Below are 23047 nucleotides of genomic sequence, written 5' to 3' on the forward strand. Positions count from 1 at the left end.
GTTTGTAGGCTAGAGAAGGATTATAGGAAGCAGCCGTGTGTGTGTGTGCTTGTGTGTGTGTTTGGGGGTGTGGGTGTGCTGGGTTTGGTTTGATACAGTGTACATAGCACTCGGACCATCAAACACTGTAAATACCCCCCCCCCCCTTATAATAATTATAGTTAGGTAACCATCTTTCACTCAAGCTCTACAATGTGCATTGTGTCCGCACCGTTGCAAAACCCGCCTGCAAGAGCGCATAGAAGTATGTCTCCTATTTGTTTTATTAATACCACGAGCGTGTGAACGGGTAAAGAGATCAACAAATAATTGCAAGTTTCACTCGAGACAAACGACATCAAGGATTTTAAGCGTCAGCCTAAAATATTACCAGCTAGCATGGATATTGGCATGGCCTTACTAAAATATGGCTACTAATGACCTAATTTCGCATTTTTTTCCAGCTATCCGAGGAACCAACGGATCTGCCGAATCCAAAAAAGTCCTTTCACCTCATCTCATTAGAGTCCCTTGAATCAACCGTCCCGAACGTAAGAAATGCTGTGGAGAATTTCGCAATCTTTCTTTGAAATATGTATCTGCCTCGGATTGATGTGTTTCTTGAAAATATGATTCATGGCCGTATATTACTTATGAGCCGGGAAATACAATAGCACATAATTATTTTCACACCATTCAAAACAGTAAGTGGAGGCAAAAGTTACAAACTACCAACAAAACCGCGTTTGCATTTCTTTGTAGGTCCTTTTCACATATTTAAAAAGCCGTATTTAAAGTTATGAGAAAAAAACCTGCTGACCTGAATAAATCTTGAAACCATGCTAGAGAAACCAATAAACGCGCCGGTCTGCAAGTTTTTGCTTACTGCTCAACTATCAACCGGCGCCGTAAGTGCGTTTTTATACGCTGGCGTATACAGCTTGTTCCGCCAAAAGGCCACCGCAACCGCTTTTGACGGCATTCAGGAGCCATTCTGGTTAGTGGACAGCCCATGGCGTTATAACCACGTGATCTCGCGCGAGAATCAAGCAACCCACATTCAAATAATCGTGTAGCGGTCCAAATCAAGCCAAAATGGAGCAGGAGATTTCTCTGAAAGGAATATTTGCTAAACTACAAGTTTAAAACATTTATATAAACTTACCATTTTGTGGTTCAAACCTGCACTGGTGCTGACATTCCACGTGTTGGCAAAAGAAATCTGCTTGCAGCAAAAGGAGTAAGGCTTGTTTCATATTTCTTCTTTTAATCACAATGACATCCTATAGGAAACTAGTTGAATATAACGAGTCTTTATCGTGATTTACAGCGGGCTGACAATATCCGCTTGCAGGGTCCCACATAGGATGCTGACTGGTGTGATATGGCGCTCCTCTACCAGGATGAATTATATTTGTTTAGTTTTTTGTCTTCATTCAAATACCTTCCGATTGCGCGTCAAATTAGATATTAAATTGAGATGCCAAAATAGAAGCGAGACAGCGCGTAAAAGTTGCGAGGCACACTTCAGCTCCTCCTTTCAGAGTGTGAATTGACAGCCTAGCCATCCCACCTATAAAGCCCCACTATAACCAACTCGTATGAGCTGGATTGCGTGGCCTAAGGTTAACATGCTTGACTTAGCACACAAGGGTCCTGGCAGGCTGATTGTGATATCACCTACCCATATGACACGACAGGCCCAAATAGTCAGCTCATGTCAAACGTAACGTCTGGCTACGCCACACCCAGTCAGCTCGCTGCCATGTCACCTGCCAGTGCCACGCTGTCTTGCTCACAACGCCGACAACGACGCCGATGCCAACATTGCCGACGCCTGATTTTTTGGCGAATGGCGTCTTTACCGCTATTGCGCTAATGGTTCGACGTCTGAACAATAAAAACAATCAGCAATTGTTGTTTTAAGTTAGGCCACAAGACAATCTGTGTAGGCCACAAGCCGCATAGCACATTAAAAAAAAACTCTATGGACAATTAGGAATAATAATAATAATAATAATAATAATAATAATAATAATAATAATAATAATAATAATAATAATAATAATAATAATAATAATAATAATAATAATAATAATAATAATAATAATAATAATAATAATAATAAAGCAGATTGCATTCCGCCAAGGAGATGGAGGGATCTGCTCATAAAAGGTGCCCGTAAAAGTGGCGCTTAACAAGAGCCCAATAGTCCCCTCGTAGAAGGCGACAGCGTGCATACAAGTTCCGTCTTCAAGGGTATGCCGCGATACCATTAACAGCTCCGGTTTGCAGGCTTCCATTGCGGGCCCTCCTAAGGTACTATATGTAGTCAGCCACTCATATTCCATAAATCTTTTATTTGCGCCTCTATCAAGTGGTCAAGTGGATGCAGCACAGAACCGGGTTAAGTGGAGAAATATGGCAGAAGCCTTTGCCCTGCAGTGGGTATAGTCAGGCTGATTATGATGATTATTATTATTCACATACACAGAGTTTACCATAGATGCTCGCGCAGTGCATCTACAAGTTTTCTCTGCGGGGCTAGATTCTGTGACGCCGAAATGTCCCCTTCATAGGAGGTCATTCAATGCAATGCGTTAAAGCTCCTTTCTATTCGTTACAAAATATGGAGGTAGCGACAATTAGAATTGTGCGAGAAATTTGCGTTTTTTGAAAACCGGAGCAGTCTCGGTATATAGTTCATATATTTTCGGGAAAAATTGCCGTTTGACATCCTTTTTGAAGAGGCTGATAAACTGCAAGACTCAAGGCTGAAAAAGACGCCACAATCAGGAAAAGTAATGAGACACTGATTTGCAGAAATACGGCGCACGTATTTCAAGAACATTTCTTCAGAGAGCTCCTTGGTTCCTTGGTAGGCGAGTTGCTTGGCAAACTGGTTCACAAACATAGGCCACAAATATCCACAGGGTTTCTTTATGATTATGTGAATATCCTTTCCAAAGCAACAACTTAAAATAATGAAATATGTAATCATATCTAGCATCGATTTGATCTGTTTCCCTTCTTACACTGTCTCAGTATGAATAACTACGGTAGAGAAAGCTTGCTTCGCAGAATAGCATGTATAGACCCTGCTGAGTGCATCCCTAGCAGGGCAAATCTCTTGAGCCGCAACGCCCAATAACGTTTGAGGTTTTTTAAACGGATAGCTTCACTCTGCTATCAAAAGCCGGGTGTTGCCGTGCGTGCAACAATCAGAAGCATGGCGCTGGTAGGCGGCAGCTGACATGGCCGAGCACACTTGACGTATGCACACTTGACGCGGTTGCCTGACATTACGTTTGGCAGTAGCTACAAACTCCCGTCTCATTTCACATGAGAGAATATCAGAATAAGCCTGCCAGGAGGGCCCTTGCATTCACGTTACCCCTATAGACCACGCAGGCACGTTCATACGGCTTGGTTAAAGAGGGGCTTTATATGTTGGCTGGTAGCGTGCGCTATCGCGTCATACTCTTAAGGCTCGTTCACACTTGAGTATTCGATGGCGCGAGCGAGCAAAATCCGCCACCGCTGACACCCTGCTTCGCTCACACTTCTGAGCCTACATATCGCCGCCGTGGCCGCTTCGACTGCGAACTCTCGTTAACCCTGAGCTGACCGCTCGACTGAAGCTATATATACGCCATCAAAAGCATACAGATGTGCTAAGATGCTAGGTGCGGAGGGAAAATGCCCTACCATTTAATTCTTCCCTAAATCATGGCACGTTTAACTCAACATGAGCTTCAACATGCTGTTTTCAGACATGCAGGACAGCGTCGATCTTATTCCAAATGTCGTCTTTCAACACGTCGCTTTTTGTGTTTGGAGGGACGCTTGTTCTAAAGCACATGATACAGTTCCACGGGGTTGATAAGCATTCAGGCTGTGCATTGTGAGCCGATTGTCATTTGCGAGTACGCCGTGGCCATGTTGGCCCCTAAGGGATGCTACCGGTCGACGCGGTGGGTCGCGGTGGTGCAGCTTCCTCTCCGTCCTATTGGCTGACAGAAATGGCTTTCCGACGAGGTTCCCGGCGGATTCTCTGCCGCGGCAGCGGCAGCGGATTCCTCACGCTCTCGCTGCCGAATGCTCATGTGTGAACGAGACGTTAAAAAGGCGTAATTTCTTCAATGTGCCGACATCCTACCGAAATCAAGAGTTTAATTATCTTCCTCTTTACAATATGATCCAAAAACGTCCTCGTTTATTTTTTTATGCTCTTACCTTTTGACGTACCGAGACCAAGGGAAACCTAATAAGTAATATAGTCGGCTAGCTGCTCCCACCAATTTGTAGGACTAATTAGACACATGACTACACAACGACGACTGCACCTCGCAATTTTTACGCAACGCAGCTGCAAAAGTATATTGCCGCGAAACCTTCAAAACAGTATTGTTGTTTTTTTAACAGCCCCCGGCATACAGGCTTATCACTCTGATTCTGGACCGCCTATCAAATCCGTAATCTTTGTTTGTTAATGCTCGATGTCGCGAGTCACACCTTTATCAGTTTTGTTGTAGCGCAAGATGCACCGAGATCTGTCTCGAAGGTTCCGGACACTTGGGTGTCTTTCCACAATGTTCTAGCCCGTGCTGGTAGCTGTTTGCGACGTTATCTAGATTGTTCTGTGCAGCCTTTAAATTGAGCGTTGCCGAGTGTGACGAGCATTCTTTGTTCGACGATCAACGAGCACGTTTGCTTCTATCGCCGCCGCCGAGTTGCTTAGTTCTTTTGCAGGCGCAAGTCAGCCCAAATAAACAGTTTCTTTAGTGCAATCATCGACCCCTTCATTTTTGTCGTCGACCTCGTCACCACTACGTGACATCTGGTGGAGGTGCTGCCTTTGGTCCTTCAAGCGAAGACCCAAGCCGTGTTCCTGTCGCCCTGGAAAGACCAGCCTACAGGTCACCGAGCCAGCCGCCGACTTCAAGGCCTACAACCCGAACACGGTCTGCTGCTTGACCCCAGTCGATCTCGGAAGGCATCGACGCTGACAATGGCCCAGCCTACAGCACCGGTTGTTTTTGTCCAACCCCGTGAGCCCCCCTGCTTCCATGGACGATCGGATGAAGATGCGGGTGACTGGATGGACCTTTTCGACCGTGTGGCAGAATTCAACGGTTGGAACGACGCTGCGAAACTAAGGCAGGTCTACTTTGTTCTTCAAGGACATGCCCGAGTTTGGTTTGAAAATCACGAGATTGCTTTCAAGGATTGGGAGATATTCAAAGCACAGTTCTTGATGGCCTTTACAAGTTCTGTCAGAAAAGAAAGAGCTCAGGCCCTCCTCCAATCAAGAATTCAACTACCAAACGAGCCCGTCCTGGCCTACGTAGAGGAGATGAAACGCCTGTTTCGCCGCGCCGACCCTAACATGACCGAAGAAGACAGAGTGAAATTCTTAATGCGAGGCGTTAAAGAGTCGCTTTTTGCGGGGCTTGTCCGGAACCCGCCGAAAACTGTGGAAGAATTTGAGAGTGAAGCATCGACCATCGAGAAGACGTTGGATACCCGGATGCGCCACTACGAGCAACCACTTCAACCAAACTACTCATGCCACTACCCCAGCACATCTGCAAGCAGAGAGAGCCTTCGGGACCTCATCCGGGAGATCGTGCGAGAGGAGCTCCGTCGAATGCTGCCATCATCGCAACAACCCCAGGTAGCGACGCTCGCGGACGTCGCCCGTGAAGAAGTTCAGCAGGCGCTGGGCGTTCCTCAAGCGACGGCTGCTATTGTTCCAGCTCAAGAGGCAACAGCAATGAACTACGCTGGTGCATTACGCCGCCCTCCGCCCCGACGTGATGACTTTCCCAGCCCTCGCCGCTACCGTCCTGTTCCTGGAAACCGCCCCTTGGCACCCGCCCGCCAAGCCTACCAACGAACCCCAAACCCTAAGAAGTGCGACGCCTGGAGGACTGCAAACAACCGGCCATTATGCTTCCACTGCGGTGAGGCCGGCCACATTCTGCGCCACTGCCCGTACCGACGAATCGGTCTCCGCGGATTTGCAGTCGACGCTCCACGACCAGGCCCAGGTGAACGACCACAAGAAATTGACAACTACCTGCGTAGCGGTGAGATTGCGCCACCAAGCCGTCGGTTTAGATCTCCATCGCCGTACAGGGCCCGCTTTGCGTCGCCAGACCGTACCTATGATGACAGTATGCGCGGAAGGTCCCCAAGCCCGCGCAGGGGAAACTGAACAGAGCTACCTTTGGAGGTGAGGTTGCTCAACGGCGAAATGACGAATATCCTCCGCCGCCGACGACCACTAACGACGACGCAGCCATTTCACCGCCGCTCCACACGACGTCATCGACGACATCACGACGATACTGCAAGCAGACAACGCCGCCCAGCGCAGTAACTACGGTATGCCCCGGCCATGACCTGAAGAAACGACGGAGCCGAGATCGGACACTAAGGCCCACGTGCAATGCGAGGACGCGAACAAGTGACCTTGAAGTTGATGTCGACGGTCGCAGAGTCACTGCCCTAGCAGACACCGGAGCTAACTATTCAGTCATAAGTGGACCGTTAGCCTCTCAGCTAAGAAAAGTTACCACCGCTTAGGATGGCCCGCTGATTCGCACAGCAGATGGCAACCTGATTACTCCATCGGGACGATGCACTGCAAGAATAACTGTAAATGGGCGTACTTACCCCACCAGCTTTGTGGTCTTGCAGCAGTGCTCCCGCGACGTGATTTTAGGCATGGACTTCCTAAATGAACATAGGGCTATCATCGACCTGCGATCCAAGCTCATCAAGCTCTCTGCAGACAAAGCCATTCCTGCTACGACGACGTCGATGCAACACATCGCTCTAAACGTCCTCGATGAAGAATTGACCGTCCCGCCCCGATCAAGGATCGCAGTCTGCGTAGGTAGCGCAAACATCGAAACCGCTGAAGGCATCGTCGAAGGAAATATTAAATTGCTCTTAGAGCGAGGTGTCGGCATCGCAAGAGGCATCGCGAAATTCCGGAGAGGTCAAGGTCAGGTTCTGGTAACAAACTTCACCGAAGAATATCGGCATCTCAACAAGGGCACGACGATCGCCTTTCTCGACGAATTAGCGGACCTCAAAGATGTATTCACCCTCCACGACCAAACGCTGGAAGACGCACCGGACCTATTCCGTCAGCCCACATTTGACATCAACCCGGCATTGACCCACAACAGGAAAGACCAGATTCTCAGTCTGCTTCGAAGCTACGGGGAGTGCTTCTCATCGTCATCGAAGGTACGACAAACACCACTGGCCAAGCATCGCATAATAACGGACGAACACGCCCGACCTCTGCGCCAGAGCCCTTATCGTGTATCGCCGCGAGAACGCCAGGCCATTCGCGATCAAGTTGAGGAATTGCTGCGTGATGACGTCATCCAGCCATCGAACAGCCCCTGGGCGGCACCAGTCGTTTTGGTCAAGAAGAAAGACAGCACACTTCGCTTCTGCGTTGATTACCGCCGCTTGAATAGCACAACGAAGAAGGATGTCTACCCGCTTCCCCGCATCGACGACACTCTCGACCGGCTCTGCAATGCAAGGTACTTCTCATCGATGGACCTGAAGAGCGGATATTGGCAAATTGAGTCGACGAAAGAGATCGCGAGAAGACCGCATTCATCACACCGGACGGCCTTTATGAATTTAAGGTGATGTCATTTGGCCTCTGCTCCGCACCAGCCACGTTTCAACGAGTAATGGACACAGTCCTGGCAGGCTTGAAATGGCAAATTTGTTTGATATATTTGGACGACGTTGTTGTCTTCTCGTCAAACTTTGAAGACCACCTAAAACGACTACAGACAGTGCTGGAAGCCATCAAGTCATCGTGGCTAACGCTAAAAGCAGAGAAGTGTCACTTCGTCTACGAAGAACTCCGATTCCTAGGTCACATCGTTAGCAAGGACGGTATTCGCCTAGACCCGGAGAAAACAGCTGCAATCGCACAATTCCCACCGCCTGCCGACATGAAAGCTGTGCGCCGATTCCTTGGGCTGTGCGCTTATTATCGGCGATTTGTCAGAAACTTTTCGCGGATCGCCGAACCGTTGACGCAGCTTACAAAGGCTGACGTACCTTTTAAATGGGAAGCGCCGCAAGGAGAAGCCTTCGACGAACTTAAGCGCCGCCTGCAATGCCCTCCTGTACTTGGCCACTTTGATGAAAACGCCGAGACCGAAATTCACACCGACGCGAGCAGTGTGGGCCTAGGTGCCGTTCTCGTCCAGAAGACTGCCGGACAGGAAAAAGTAATCGCCTACGCTAGCAGGTCTCTCACAAAAGCCGAAGTCAATTACTCGACGACCGAGAAGGAGTGCCTTGCAATCATCTGGGCTACTTGTAAGTTTCGTCCATACCTATACGGCCGACCATTCAAGGTGGTAAGCGACCATCACGCGCTCTGCTGGCTGGCTAATTTGAAAGATCCTTCCGGCCGCCTTGCCAGATGGTGCCTACGACTTCAAGAATTTGACATGACTGTAGTCTATAAGTCGGGCAGGAAGCATTCCGACATAGACTGCTTATCCCGCGCTCCCGTCGATTCCCCCTCGAAGGACGATGACGATGACGCCTTTTTGGGACCGGTAAGCGCGAGCAGTTTCGCAGAACAACAGGTTTCACACCTTGAGCTGAAAGCGCTAGCCGATTACTTGGAAGGAAAGAACGCTTCCCCTCCTGGTGTGTTCAGGCGACATTTATCATCCTTCACGTTAAGCAATGGCCTCCTCGTGAAGAAGAACTTTGCACCCAAGACCGCGCAGCTTCTCGTAGTGCCTAAAACCCTTCGGCAAGAAATTCTGCAGGCGTTGCACGATGAGCCCACAGCAGGCCACCTTGGGTTTGCGCGCACGTTGCGTCGAATCCAGGAGAAGTTTTACTGGCCGCGACTGCCTGTCGATGTTTCCCACTACGTGAAGACGTGTCGTGAGTGCCAACGACGCAAGACGCCGCCGATCAGACCAGCGGGACTACTAAACCCGATTCCGCCCCCAATCCTACCCTTTCAACAAATTGGGATGGATCTCCTCGGCCCCTTTCTATCTTCGTCTATGGGTAACAAGTGGATCATCGTGGCCACTGACTACCTTACCCGTTACGCCGAAGCAAGAGCACTACGAAATGGTACCGCGGCAGAAGTCGCCAAATTTTTTGTCGAACAAATTCTCTTGCGACACGGCGCCCCAGAAGTGCTCATCACGGACAGGGGAACGGCGTTTACGGCAGAGTTGACGCAAGCCATCCTGGAATACAGTCACACAAGCCATCGACGAACAATTGCGTACCATCCCCAGACCAATGGCCTTACGGAGCGCCTGAACAAAACGATCGCGGACATGATCGCTATGTACGTCGACGCGGAACACAAGACCTGGGACGCCATCTTGCCGTACGTGATCTTCGCGTATAACACGGCAGTCCAGGAGACGACTAGAGCTACCCCGTTTAAGCTTGTGTACGGCACGGAGCCCACGACGATGCTCGACGCAATGCTGCCGCACGTAACCAACGAGGACAACATTGACGTCGCAGCCTACCTGCAGCGTGCAGAGGAAGCTCGACGACTCGCACGGCTGCGTATTAAAGACCAACAGCGCACCGACAGCCGACGATACAATTTACGACGACGCCACGCAGAGTACAATACAGGAGACCAAGTGTGGGTTTGGACACCAATTCGCCGTCGCGGATTAAGTGAAAAGTTGTTGCGTCGATACTTTGGACCATACAAAATCCTTCGCCGCATCGGACCACTGGACTATGAAGTCATTCCCGACGGAACGTCAGCATCACAACGGCGACGCGCACGCCCAGAAATTGTATATGTTGTGCGACTGAAGCCATATTACGCGCGTTAAAGAATCTGTGGTGTTTAAACTTTGCAGTGTTTATGTTTAAGTTTCTCTGTTCTGGAACATCGAGGCGATGTTTTTTTAAGGGGGCAGTAATGCCGCGAAACCTTGAAAACAGTATTTGTTGTTTTTTTAACAGCCCCCGGCATACAGGCTTATCACTCTGATTCTGGACCGCGTATCAGTTCCGTAATCTTTGTTAATGCTCGATGTCGCGAGTCACACCTTTATCAGTTTTGTTGTAGCGCAAGATGCACCGAGATCTGTCTCGAAGGTTCCGAACACTTGGGTGTCTTTCCACAATGTTCTAGCCCGTGCTGGTAGCCGTTTGCGACGTTATCTAGATTGTTCTGTGCAGCCTTTAAATTTTGCGTTGCCGAGTGTGACGAGCATTCTTTGTTCGACGATCAACGAGCACGTTTGTTTCTATCGCCGCCGCCGAGTTGCTTAGTTCTTTTGCGGGCGCAAGTCAGCCCAAATAAACAGTTTCTTTAGTGCAATCATCGACCCCTTCAATTTTGTCGTCGACCTCGTCACCACTACGTGACAATATGCTTAACCTCAGTGCTCTCGAAGTGCTCTTCCATTTTCGGTCACATTTTCTGTTTCCTTTGCGGCTCAGATGCAATGGACCTCTTTCCTGAATGCGGTCCTGAAGGACGCACAAGTGATCCTGGGCAAGTACGACCGCATCATTCTCTCCAACCGACAGTACCTACTTCGCCTGGGCAGCATCCTTGCCGAAGCGAAGCCGTAAGCCTATATCTATGCATCTGGATTATGGATTATTGCTGATAAAGCGCTTTGTCTTAGCGTCGCGAATTGTCATGATTAATTTCAGACAGCAATTGAGCGGTTTTCTGTTATTAAATCATGGGTCATCAGAAAAAAAAAATGTACACATTGGTATGGAAGGTGTATTCTAGGCGCTCTATTAACGTTTGACCACTCGGCAATGGTTCCACGTATATCAGCGGTCGGGCCCGTTTGAGTCCTGCAGCAGGACGTGTCGTATGTTCTGGGAAAAATAGGGCTTTTTTTAGTCAATTTTTCTTCATTCTACTTGCGTAGCAATTGATAATCAAAATTTAGCGCCCGAACAATTGTACTCGCTAAGATAAAAAAAAAAACGTTTGCAGACGGAGACTAGTCCAATAGTCCCAATTCGGTTGCGACCTGTCAAACGAGAGTGTACGAGAGCTAACAGCAGTTTCTCGCTACAAATAACTGTTTGCAGAAATGTTCCGTTTTTCATTTAAATTCCTGTGACGTCAGACGCCTAGAGGAACACCTGCAGACTTGGCCAGCACTGCAATGATACTCTGAATGAAACCTCTTTCAAAGATCGCTTTCAGCAGTGTTTGCCTGTGCGTCAGGGTAGACATAATTGTTAATGTGTCCACAGCGTTGGTGCCCTGCTGCCCTTTCAGTTTCTTTTTTTTTGTGGAAGCACCCTCACTTTGCGCGTTACTTCGTCCTCGTACCAAAACCCCTTTCCACGGTGGCTCCTCGCGGCTTTTCCCCCGTTATAGCCACCTTCCGGTTGAACATTTCCCTGGTTTCATGAAAAACCTGGCACTTTACCCACTATGCTACTCGTCGCATAACACTCTCTCTTTTGTACTCAATTCTCAGTTTTTTTTTTCTTGCCCGAAAGTATAGAGAACAGGCATTTTACTGCAACCTGACAAGTGTGACAAATCGAAAACTGGTACGTTGGAAATTATTTTATATTTTTCTAATTTTTATCGCGGAGCATAACACGCACTTTTTCCGTGGTTACTAAAACCGCTATTGACTAGAGCTTTAACTCAACTGCGGTGGTGCAGTTAGTCAGCAACACGCAACATGTAGCAATATTCTTTATATTCTCTAATATTCTTTATATTAGAGTAATATTCTTCATAAAGAAACAAAAAGCCGCTTCGCTGCAATGCCAAGACACCGACTACTGTGCCGGAGTACAAGGGTTCGATCCCGACCGCAGGTGGTTGCGTTTCGATGGAGGCGAAAGGAAGAGGCCTCCGTGTGCTGTGCGATGTCAGAGCGCGTTAAATATGCTCTGGTGGTCGAAATTATTCCACACCTCTCCACTGCGGCTCCTCTTCCTCCCTTCTCTTACGGCGTGGTACAGGTGTCCACAGAACAAGTCAGACAGATACTGCGTAAACTAATAATAATACTAGCTCATAAAAAGACCAGCGAAAACCACGGGGTCAAAGGAACAGAACTAGTGGTAGTAATTTTATTAAAACAGACGTGGTTGGGGCATGCATGCTCGTTCCTTTGGGCCCGTGTTTTGCGCTGGTCTTTTAGGAGCTAGTATGAACCAACTGACCCAAAGAGCTAATTTAATAATCATAATATTATTAAAAATAATAATAATCAATCTTTATTTTATTTTCTGAGGAACAACCAAGTGGTCTTCGTGCTGCAGCACCAAAAAAATGACGATGCACACACCAGTTTTACACACACACACACACACACACACACACACACACACACACACACACACACACACACACACACACACACACACACACACACACACACACACACACACACACACACACACACACACACACACACACACACACACACACACACACACACACACACACACACACACACACACACACACACACACACACACACACACACACACACACACACACACACACACACACACACACACACACACACACACACACACACACACACACACACACACACACACACACACACACACACACACACACACACACACACACACACACACACACACACACACACACACACACACACACACACACACACACACACACACACACACACACACACACACACACACACACACACACACACACACACACACACACACACACACACACACACACACACACACACACACACACACACACACACACACACACACACACACACACACACACACACACACACACACACACACACACACACACACACACACACACACACACACACACACACACAGAGCACAAAAGAAAAAACATAACACATGACATGAAACTGAGACGAAAAGTGTCACGGAAAGAAAGAAGTCAATGAGGCATCATCATCAGCCTGACCATACGCACTGCAGGCCGAAGGCCTCTCCCTTATCTCAGCACTTAACCCGGTTTCGTGCTAACTGCATCCACTTGACCCCTGCGAACTTCTTAACCTCATCCGCCTACGTAACTCTCTGCCGCCCCCTGCTACGCTTTCCTTCCCTTGTGACAGAAAAATGCTCGGAAGATAACCAGCCCTTATACATAACATTCATTGATTACGAAAAAGCATTTTACTCAGTTGAAACCTCGGCGGTGATGCGGGCCTTGCGAAATCAGGGGCTAGACGAGCCGTACGTGAAAGTGCAGGAAGATATATATAGTGGCTGCACAGCAACCATAGTTCCGCATAAAGAAAGTAACAAAATTTCCATAAAGAAAGGTGTTAGGCAAGGAGACACAGGCTCCACAGTACTATTCACTGCTTGCTTAGAGGAAGTATTCAGAGACTTGGAATGGGAGCAGTTAGGGATAAGGGTAGAGGGAGAATACCTCAGCAATCTGCGATTTGCTGATGACATTACATTGCTAAGTTACTCGGGGGATCAACTGCAAATAATGAAAGGTGACCTAGACAGGAAAAGTAAGAAAGTAAGGCTTGAAAATCAATATGCAGAAAACTAAGGTAATGTTCAACAGCCTCGGGAAGGAACAGCAGTTTACAATAGGTAGCGAAGTATTGGAAGTAGTAGGCGAATATGTCTACTTAGGACAGGTAGTAACCGCAGATCTGGATCATGAAAAGGAAAAAAGAAGAATAAGATTGGGATGGAGTGCATTTGGCAAGCACTCACAGATTATGACTAGCAGCTTACCGGTATCGCTAAAGAGGAAAGTATATAACAGTTGCATCTTACCTGTACTCACCTATGAGGCTGAAATGTGGAGGCTAACCAAGAGAGTTCTACTTAAGTTGAGGACAATCCAGCGGGTTACGAAACGAAGCATGGTAGTGGTAAGATTAAGAGATAGGAAGCGTGCAGAGTGGTTCAGAGAAATAACTCAAGTTACCGACATTCTAGTGGAAATTAAGAAGAAATGGGCATGGGCGGGACATGTAGTGCGAAGGGATAACCGATGGTCGCTTAGCGTAACCAACTGGATTCGAAGGGAATCAATGAGTGGCATGTCTTATATACAGAGAATTGTAGAGCACATCACGCGAAAAAAAAATAAATAGGTAGATAGAGAAAAAAAAAGCAAATAACTGACATTGATTATAGTAAATAGAAATATAAATAAAATAAACAACCATTCTAGGCACATGTGCGTGGTACTTAAAACACAGGCTAGAAATACAGGGAAATACAATTAAATTATAGAATTGAACGCGGGTCAGTAAGATTCGAAAATAAAGTTTAAAGTTACAATATAAATAAGAAACGAATCAAAAGCAGTACAAGATACTTCAAATAATAATAGTAGTAGTAGTAGTAGTAGTAGTAGTAGTAGTAGTAATAGTAATAATAAAGAGAACTTTCGGTGAAATGCACGCGAAGGCTGGGCTTCCCGCTAGATTCGACAATGCATGATGCTTCCTCACCGATGTTTTGATTCCTGTCGTACAGAAGGAACCACAAAAGCAATGTTTTCACTCAAGAATCATTGACGCGCTTTTTCGTTTTGGCACATATGAGGCGCCACTTATCTACAGCAATTACATAGAAAGCGCATGTCTAGTTAGCGCACTAGCTCGTTGTGGACGCCTCAGTGCGAAGCTTTCCTGTCACTTTAATCTAAATTTCATGTCGAGCATTATGTGGGCTTGTACTAGCCGATGCAAGTAACTAGGAGTGTAGCGTTGGCACAAGACATATTCATTTGAGGCAATCGGGGAGGGGGGCCCAGCAAGCGAAAAATTGATGATAAGAGGTACGAAAGCACAATTTAAAAGAGCGTGACAGCTGGGAGGAGAGAGGGAGCCTGCGAAAGCAAACTCCAAAGCGACACTGTTTGCACCAAGGAAAAAGATAGTCTAGCATTTTGAAAGTCTGAAAAGCGGCAAGGAATTGTGCATCTTTTGAGGTTGAAAATTATATTGTTGTGTGCTTTATAGATAGTAATTTGTTTCCTTCTTAGTACATGCTACAGCACACGTGAGTTACGCGACCTGTATCTTTATTCCTTGCAATACAGATAGTGGCATCGAAAAGGCGTGCTTTGGGAGCCCACGGAAACATACAACTTGCCGAGAGGTTTTTGCTTTTTTTCTCCAGAGGTTTCTCCTGCGGAGGACGTGCCTGTTGTGCGTCGTCCGCACTACAGGTATCCTCCTATTACTCTGTGTTTCAGCACCGGTAGTATTAAACGACCAGGACATGTCCAGATATTTTTTTTTGCTCTTCCCTCCCGAGGATGCTCCTGCAGAGGACGTGCGTCGTCCGCACTACAGGTACGTCCTATTGCCCTATGCGTTCAACAGCGGTATGTTGAACGCACAGTACAATAACCTTAGTGACACTGGACGTTCGAACCACGCCAGCGCTGTGCTAGCATCTAAAACTTCACTGAATGATTACCTGTTGGGGACCTAAATTACTATATTTTGATAAAAAAATATTGGAATCCCGAAGAGTACACTCGTAAAAATTTGGCAGTTGCATAAATTGGCTAACACTGGTATTCAGTGCAACCTTAGTGCCATGTTACAGACAGTGACTCTTTGCTGTGCCCTAGAGTCCTTGTTTCCTTGTTTGTATTTCAGATGACGATGACACCATCAGGTCAGTGAATGAGTGTAAAACTTTATTGAGTAGATTTAAGGGAGGGGGATGTTCAGCTGGGGTCCCTAGTTCGGGACTCCAGCGGCTGCCTCTGCTATCCGCGCGCGTGTCACGAGGGCCCGTCGGGCCTCTAGTCCAGAGCTGGATAGGGCAGCCTCTCGCCCCTGAATTGTTAGCACTGCATTCGGGACATCTGGAGGATTGTGTGGGCAGGTCCACACCATGTGGTGCAGGCCTGCCTTCTACCCGCAATATTTGCATTTGGGTTCGAAGAACCAGGTCGAAGAACCAGACACTGGGTGCAGCTGGCGATGTACCGCTCAGTAGTTGTTCGCATTTTTTGGCCAATAAAAGCGCTCCTGAGTGCAGTAGAGTGGAGCATTCTTGCACTTCCAGGATGACCGGAACTAGGGTAGCCGTGCATGGCCTGTACTATAGGATGGTATAGGCTGCTCGGAACAACCAGAAGAAAGCTAGGACCTGTTAAGGAATAGTTTTTCTTCCAGAGCGGGCGATAACGCACACAAAACCGATGTCCACCTGACCGATCTTTAGCCGCTTCGAAGAGAGGTTCCAAGGTGAGATCTCTGTTGTTCTCCTATAAACGTGGAGATGTCGGGAAAAGCCGTTGATACCGAGGCGAAGCAGTTTTCGAAATCATCGGCGTCAGACTCCGTCGTAGAGGAAGGCGCGAAAGACAGTCTGCGTCAGCGTGCTTACGGCCAGTTTTGTATGTGACATGTAAAGTCATATTCTTGTAACTGTAGGGCCCATCGTGCGAGTCGGCCACACGGGTCCTTGAGATTACCAACCCAGTAGAGGGCATGGTGATCTGTGGCAACGGTAAACGGGCGTCCATAAAGATACGAGCGAAAGCGTCCCAGGTAGCACAAAATGGGCTATGATGTGGGGGCAGTCCATACGGGCCCATGCGGAATTTGCAATTATTAACCAGAGGGGCCCGCGTGGGCTGCCCAATTTTGCCGCGATTGGTCCCAATCTGTACCCGTGTGGGCAGCCCAAACAGGGCTGCTCGAATTCAGCCCAGATAGCTGAATATGGGCAGAATACCAGAATCATTAATGGGTCCTACGTTTATGAAGGCAGTGCCGCCCCATTGATCAAGGTTTTAAATTTTATGTCGATTAATCCTTCCAATACCTCAATTGTTCCGGCGCGGGCTTTGTGGAAACCATTCCATTTCGGGCTCGGCCCCGTGCTGCCCTCATGCGTTGAATCTGATATTTTCGGAGCTGCCCTAGTTCCATTAATCCTCAAGTGTGAAACATTGAGCACTATTAATTTATCTTGAATTCGACACTCAGTAACATAAAAGAAATTTATTCCCAATTCACTACAATTATGTGGGCTGGCCCACATCACCCCCCAAATGTTGGTCGAAATATTTATTTCGGTGGTGTATGTAAAGTAATAATGGTGCAGGAACAATTTTGAGGTACTCGTACGTACGTACTCGTAAAGCGGAACCGTTACTGCTGCATAATTGCTGCCAATACTGCATAATTAACGTAGTTTTTAGAGTAAAATTAGATCGTCTTTATTCATGGCACGGATATGCATAGAATGTTTATGTGAAAAATCCAGAAGATGCAATTAGCGGCTGGTATAAGATGAATTACATACATAAAATGGTGCCTGAAATATAAGATGAAGACGTTTCAGAGCGGTAAGCCCACCTACGGACAATTTGGGGCCCACTGCTGACTTTCATGGGCAGCTTCAGTTGGGCTTATCTTATTTTTACCGCATGGAGTACGAAAATATGTTGCATTTGCCCGCAATTAACCTAAGAAATACCCATGTTGGCGGCGTGGAGGCATGCCCGCTTTTCAGCCCGGATGCAAACCACGCGGGACCTATTCAGTTTTTGAGAAGGGCAGCCCCATTTGGGCTAGCCCGTCTACTATTCCCTTTAGGCCCACATTTGCATCGGATGTGCCCTAAAGTGTCCCGCAAGAGACCTATGCGGGAAGGAGCGGGAAGGAGCACTTTCCTGCCCAGTTACAGGCCATGCGGAAATTATCTAGGTTTTTGATGGGCTGCCCCGTTTGGGGCAGCCTAGGAATTTTCTGCATGAGACCTACATTTCCGTTTGACCTTCCCTCGAGAACCCCTCAAGGGTCCCATGTAGGAAATGTGTGGGAATACCCGTATTTAGCCCCGCCGCGGCCCATGCGGGACTATTGCGCGTTTAAGCTACCAGCCACAATTAGGTTAGCCCAGGCTTTTTGCACAAAAAGAAAAAATTTTCTTTTCATCAACCCTAAAATTCCCCAAGAGGGACCTTTGAGGACCAGATGTGGGAAAATGTACTCAGTTGGCCCTTTCCACGCCTATATGATGCCCGGATGGAAAAAGCAGGGGCAAGCCAAAATTGGGCTTGCCCACTTGATCCCTAAGGGGGCCCTCATAGGTGTTATTACGGTTGCCCAAGCCCAACTTTCCCATACGGGCCCCAGGTGGGCCATGTAATGTGTGCTACTTGGGGTTGTATGGCGAAAACGACAGCGAGGCATTCTTGTTCCGTGACAGTATAATTGCGCTCCGACGTACTAAGGGAGCGACTTGCGTACGCCACGACGTGCTCCTTGCTATCGCAGCTCTGAACAAGAACCGCTCCAATTCCAACACCACTTGAGTCAGTATGCACTTCTGTGGGCGCTGAAGGATCGAAGTGGCCGAGCACAGGTTGCAACGTAAGAAAAACTTCAAGTGGCGGAAAGCGGAATCGCACTCAGGTGTCCACTCGAAGGCTACATCTTTAAGAAGGAGGCTTGTCAGGGGGTGTGCGATGTGAATAAAACGGCGCAAATACGAGCACAAACCCAGGAAACTCCGTAGTTCTTTGGCGGACTGGGGTGGCTTGAAAGAGGCAACCGCTGCTGCCTTTGCGGGATCAGGTCTGACGCCGTCTTTATCGATATCGACGAGATGTCCTAGACCTAGCGCTTGGTGTGCTCCAAAACGACACTTATTTGAGTTCCACACGAGGCCAGCTTTGCGTATACGGACCAGCACAAGAGCTAAACGCTCATTGTGCTCACTGAACGTCTTCCCGAAAATCAAGACATCATCCAAGTAACATTTACACACCTCCCATTTTAAACCGCGGAGTATCGTGTCCATGAATCGTTCGAAGGTGGCGGGTGCATTACAGAGGCCGAATGGCATGACATTGAATTCTTAAAGGCCATTGGGTGTGATAAATACAGTCTTCTGTCTATCCGCCGGGTGGACAGGTATTTGCGAATAGCCAGATCTGAGGTCAACAGTGGAAAAGTAGAGAGCAGAAAAAAGACAGTCAATGGCGTCATCTATACGAAGAAGAGGGTGCATGTCTTTCCTAATGACTGCATTTAGAAGACGGTATGCAACGCAAAAACGTCATGTGCCATTCTTCTTCCTGACAAGAATCCCTGGAGCAGCCCAAGGACTCAACAACTCTTGGATAACACCCTTCGTTAATATCTCGTTCCCTTGTTCATTTATCACCTCTCGTTTAGACAATGCCACTCGATAGGTCTTTTGTCGAATCGGATGCGAGGCGCCAGTGTCGATCCTGTGTGGGATACGTGAAGCAGGAATTAAAGATGGGCCACCTTGTTGGGAGAAGTCAAACAAGGAGGAGTGTCGCCCTAGAATGACCAGCAGTGCATGGCACTCCTTCGTTGAGAGCAAGGTGTCAATCATGCGAAGCAATCGTGATTTATTTTGGATATCAGTCTATGACGTCGACAATCAGGTCAACAGATATTGGCGGGTCATTACTGCACGATGCAAGTTTCAAACCTGTGGGAAGAATGACAGGATCCGCAGAGAAATTCACTGCCCAGAGTGCAGTGCGGCCTTTGGCAACAGACACCATGGCATGAGAAATCAAGACATTTTTCTTGATGCAGGTGAAGTGCACTGGTTCTAAAGTCACTTCAGACATGTCGAGGGTGGAGTCGAGGCAGGAAACCTGTACCACGGTGCAAGATATATAGGTGGGGACACAGCGTACCGCGCCTGTTCCAGATAAAGTCCCCTAGTTATTCTAAGCCGTACGAGATGGCAGCTCGCTCATCGGCCTGTGACGTAGTGGGAGGCAATGCTTTTCTATGGTGAATACACGCTTTTTGAGAGCCATTTTCTTGTAAACTGTGGCCGATGATGAGAAAAAAATATTTTTGCTGCGTTGTTTTTGTCTAGGTCCATTATTCAGCGCAGTTTTATGAATCTGTGGTTTCGTGCATGCTTAAATAAAAGCGCAGAAAGCGAATAATGTTTCGCGCGGAATTTGAACCTGCTGCACGCATAAGCGGCGGCACTTTGACAACAAAGCATTAACCATCGGTCGTTTCACTTGTTCTTTGACTTTGCATCTTTTGTTTGCCCATCAGTGTGCCCGCTCATCCTTATTTTGCTCCTTACTTTATTCCTTCCCTAAATTAGAGGTCCTCTAACTGGATTCTGCTAGCTATCACTGAATTCCCCCCCCCCCCCCCCGCCCCCTCTCTCATTTCCTCTATATCATTACTTCTCTTAGCTTCTTTTTTCTTTTCCCTCATTCTTTTATCCTCAGGGTATAGGGTACAGTACAGAGAGGAAGAGAATTTCACAACAATGGAAAAAGAACACCAAGTATAATTTATTTAATACAAAACAATAGAGGTAGAATTACGGTCAACAGCTTTCTATAATCTACGTTAGAGACTGGCGAACAGTAATGTCATATGGTGCACCAAAGCCGCATATAAATCAGTTGATGAACATAAATAGATAGACAGATCGTGCAGCCGTTCGTGCTGTCGGGATTCGTGCAAAATTTGAAGACAGTTGAGCTTGCTTGAGGCAAAAAAGCCTTAAATCACGGCAGCACTTGTTCCGGTTTTCGTACACATAACTCGGCCGTACTTTTCTTCGCTTGCTTATTCCATTCTTCCACTCAGTTTTCACGTTAATGATTTATTCGATAGAGAAGCGGTACAGGGCGCTGTTGCATTTCCTTCATTAAGCAGTTAAGAATACCCTCTGAATTTTTATATTTTTCTTCCATTCGCCCAACCGAAAGCAGGATTCACTTTCTCTGCTCTATTTACGCTATCCAAAGTGAGAAAACTGCTTCCCCGGCGCCTTCAATTGAATAATGATGACTTAATGTTTGAGCAATGTAGTACTCACTCCCCCATATTTCAACATAAAGTTCAACCTTTTCTTCACTTCGTTGTTAGGAATAAATTACATCAATAGTATTGACAAAAAATTATCCTGGACTTCGCTTCTGCAGATAAAGCGCTACGGTGATGCTTCTGGCGACGACGGGGAAGCAGTTCGGGCCACGCAAACGGGTCACGCAGGAGAAACGCGCCGAGCGATATCAGCAGGTTGCTATCGCAACGGCGTCATCGATGTATGTGTTTTTTTCTTCCAGCGAAAATTCGCCGCTACATCGACGCTGACGCTGCGACCAGCGGCTCGGTTCGGCGGAGCGTGGCTGGTACCTTATCTGGAAACTTGCGTCCAGTGCCTTGCCCGTGCAGTGTCCCCACCTAAATATTCTTCCACCGTGACCTGTACACATACAGCCGACGACGGAGGCACAGCGGTATCTTCAGAAACACAAAACGCGCTCACAGCACTACACGAGCCTTCCATCAGACCAGGGGTAACACATTTGCCCACGCTAAGCTCGCCAGTTTGGTAGTCGACATTGGCGCCACACATCTTCAAAACTTTGAGCCCAAGGGTGACGTCGATCGGGCGAGCACTGCCATTTTCGCACGGAACTCTTTACTACCCAAAAAAACTTTAACACTGCACACTCCAACAGCAAGCAATGGTTCGCCACTCACACCGCGAAACTGAACAATTTTATCCCACTAAATAACACTTTTCTTCCAATGCGACGCCTAAATGAAGCACTCATTAAGCATATGGTGGCCCCGGTATCAACTAAAGCCTCCACAGGAACACCATCAACTAAAACATGGACTTTGTTCCGTAACATCAGCACAGGCGGGATTATCTCTTGTAACAGCGAAAGGCCAGCGACCTCACCACCATCGGTCGCGTCGACTAGTTTTCCGGCGGCGGTGAACGGCGCCGGGGCAATGGAGAACGGCACGCGCGGGAAGCTGGAGGTGGTGTCATAGTTATGTTCGATACCGGTGAAATATCCCGCAAAGGTGCTTGCCATGGGTCGCCGGAATCAGGAGGGTAACGCGAAAGACGAGAAGAGCCAGGATTGTAACCCTGTTGCTCAGGGTAGCTCATGGGGTCATAGCCGTAACGCGATGCTTGACGGCGAGAACATGAGGTGGCCAGGTTCGCCGCAGCGATAGCACACAGGAGGTCTGCGAAAAGGTGGCGCAGGCAAGTAGTAGCCACTGAGAGCCTCGCGTCGGCTGTTTTCATACCGATTTAGTGTTGGTTGGTAGTAGCGGGTCCGTTGCCTTGGGGGTGTTCTCGGTATGTTGCTCTGCTGACGCTGCTGCGGTCCACTGTATTCATCGAAGTCCGCTGAATTAACGACGTCCGATGCATTAAAGGCGGTTGTAGGAGGCGGACACGGCGGATGCAATGGGGGCAGCGCTGAGGAGCCCCAAGCTAGTTCTAGGGACCGGCTCACTTCGCGAATGATCTGACGGATCGTGGAGGCCAGATCGCCAGACGATGTTACGTCAGAAGCGTCATAAGCGGCTACCGACGTAACGCTTGCCAAATGTCTGAACATGGCTGTTATCCGACGCGTTTTCAGCGTCTCTAACGTGCGGCAATGCTGGATCACGTCAGCCACTGAATCAAGGCTTGATTTTCCGATAAAGAAATTATAAATATCTATGGCAAACTTCTTACGCAGATGACCAACGTTGTCCTCTTCAGCCATGCGAGCATCGTCAAGCTTACACAGCTTCAAGACTTCCTCGCTGTATTTGGTGCACGTTTCCCTTGGAAGCTGAGCTCTGAGAGAGCGCTTGTTCAGCTCGCTTCTTCTTCGCGTCGGAATCTCCAAAGCATGTTTTTATCTCTTCCACAAAGCGGTCCCAGGTGTTGAAAGTGTCCTTGTCGTACCACGTTCGGGCTGTGTCGTTAAGCGCGAAGACTACCTTAGCTAGCTGGGCGGAAGAACCCCACTTATGTTAACGGTTCCCCCGCTGGTAGTGAGTGAGCCTATCATCCACGTCTTCGCTGGATGAGCCCGTGAATGAACGCGGCTCTCGGTGATGCTGCCATGATCTGCTAGGCACGAACGATCGGAGCGTAGCTGTTAACAGACATCGTAAGCTCAGATGGCGGCAGGCCAGAAAGACGGCCACTTCGGCGCGGTTCAAGCCGGGAATCTGTCTTCGGGGTTTCTGGTGACCGTGTA

General features: G+C 48.0%; 1 protein-coding gene across 1 annotated transcript in view; it reads left to right on the forward strand.

Annotated features, from left to right (window-relative positions):
- The window catches only part of LOC146209851 (neprilysin-1-like), a 97160-nt gene that overhangs the window by 51760 nt on the left and 22353 nt on the right, over positions 1-23047 (forward strand). The window contains exon 4 of the mRNA XM_084581322.1: positions 10483-10613. Within this exon, the coding sequence (XP_084437448.1) occupies positions 10483-10613 (131 nt within the window). The remainder of the gene's footprint in view (positions 1-10482; positions 10614-23047) is intronic.

This window comes from Amblyomma maculatum, chromosome 1, assembly GCF_055883805.1.
Source record: "Amblyomma maculatum isolate TAMU_Amacu chromosome 1, ASM5588380v1, whole genome shotgun sequence".
Classification (NCBI taxonomy): Eukaryota; Metazoa; Arthropoda; class Arachnida; order Ixodida; family Ixodidae; genus Amblyomma; species Amblyomma maculatum.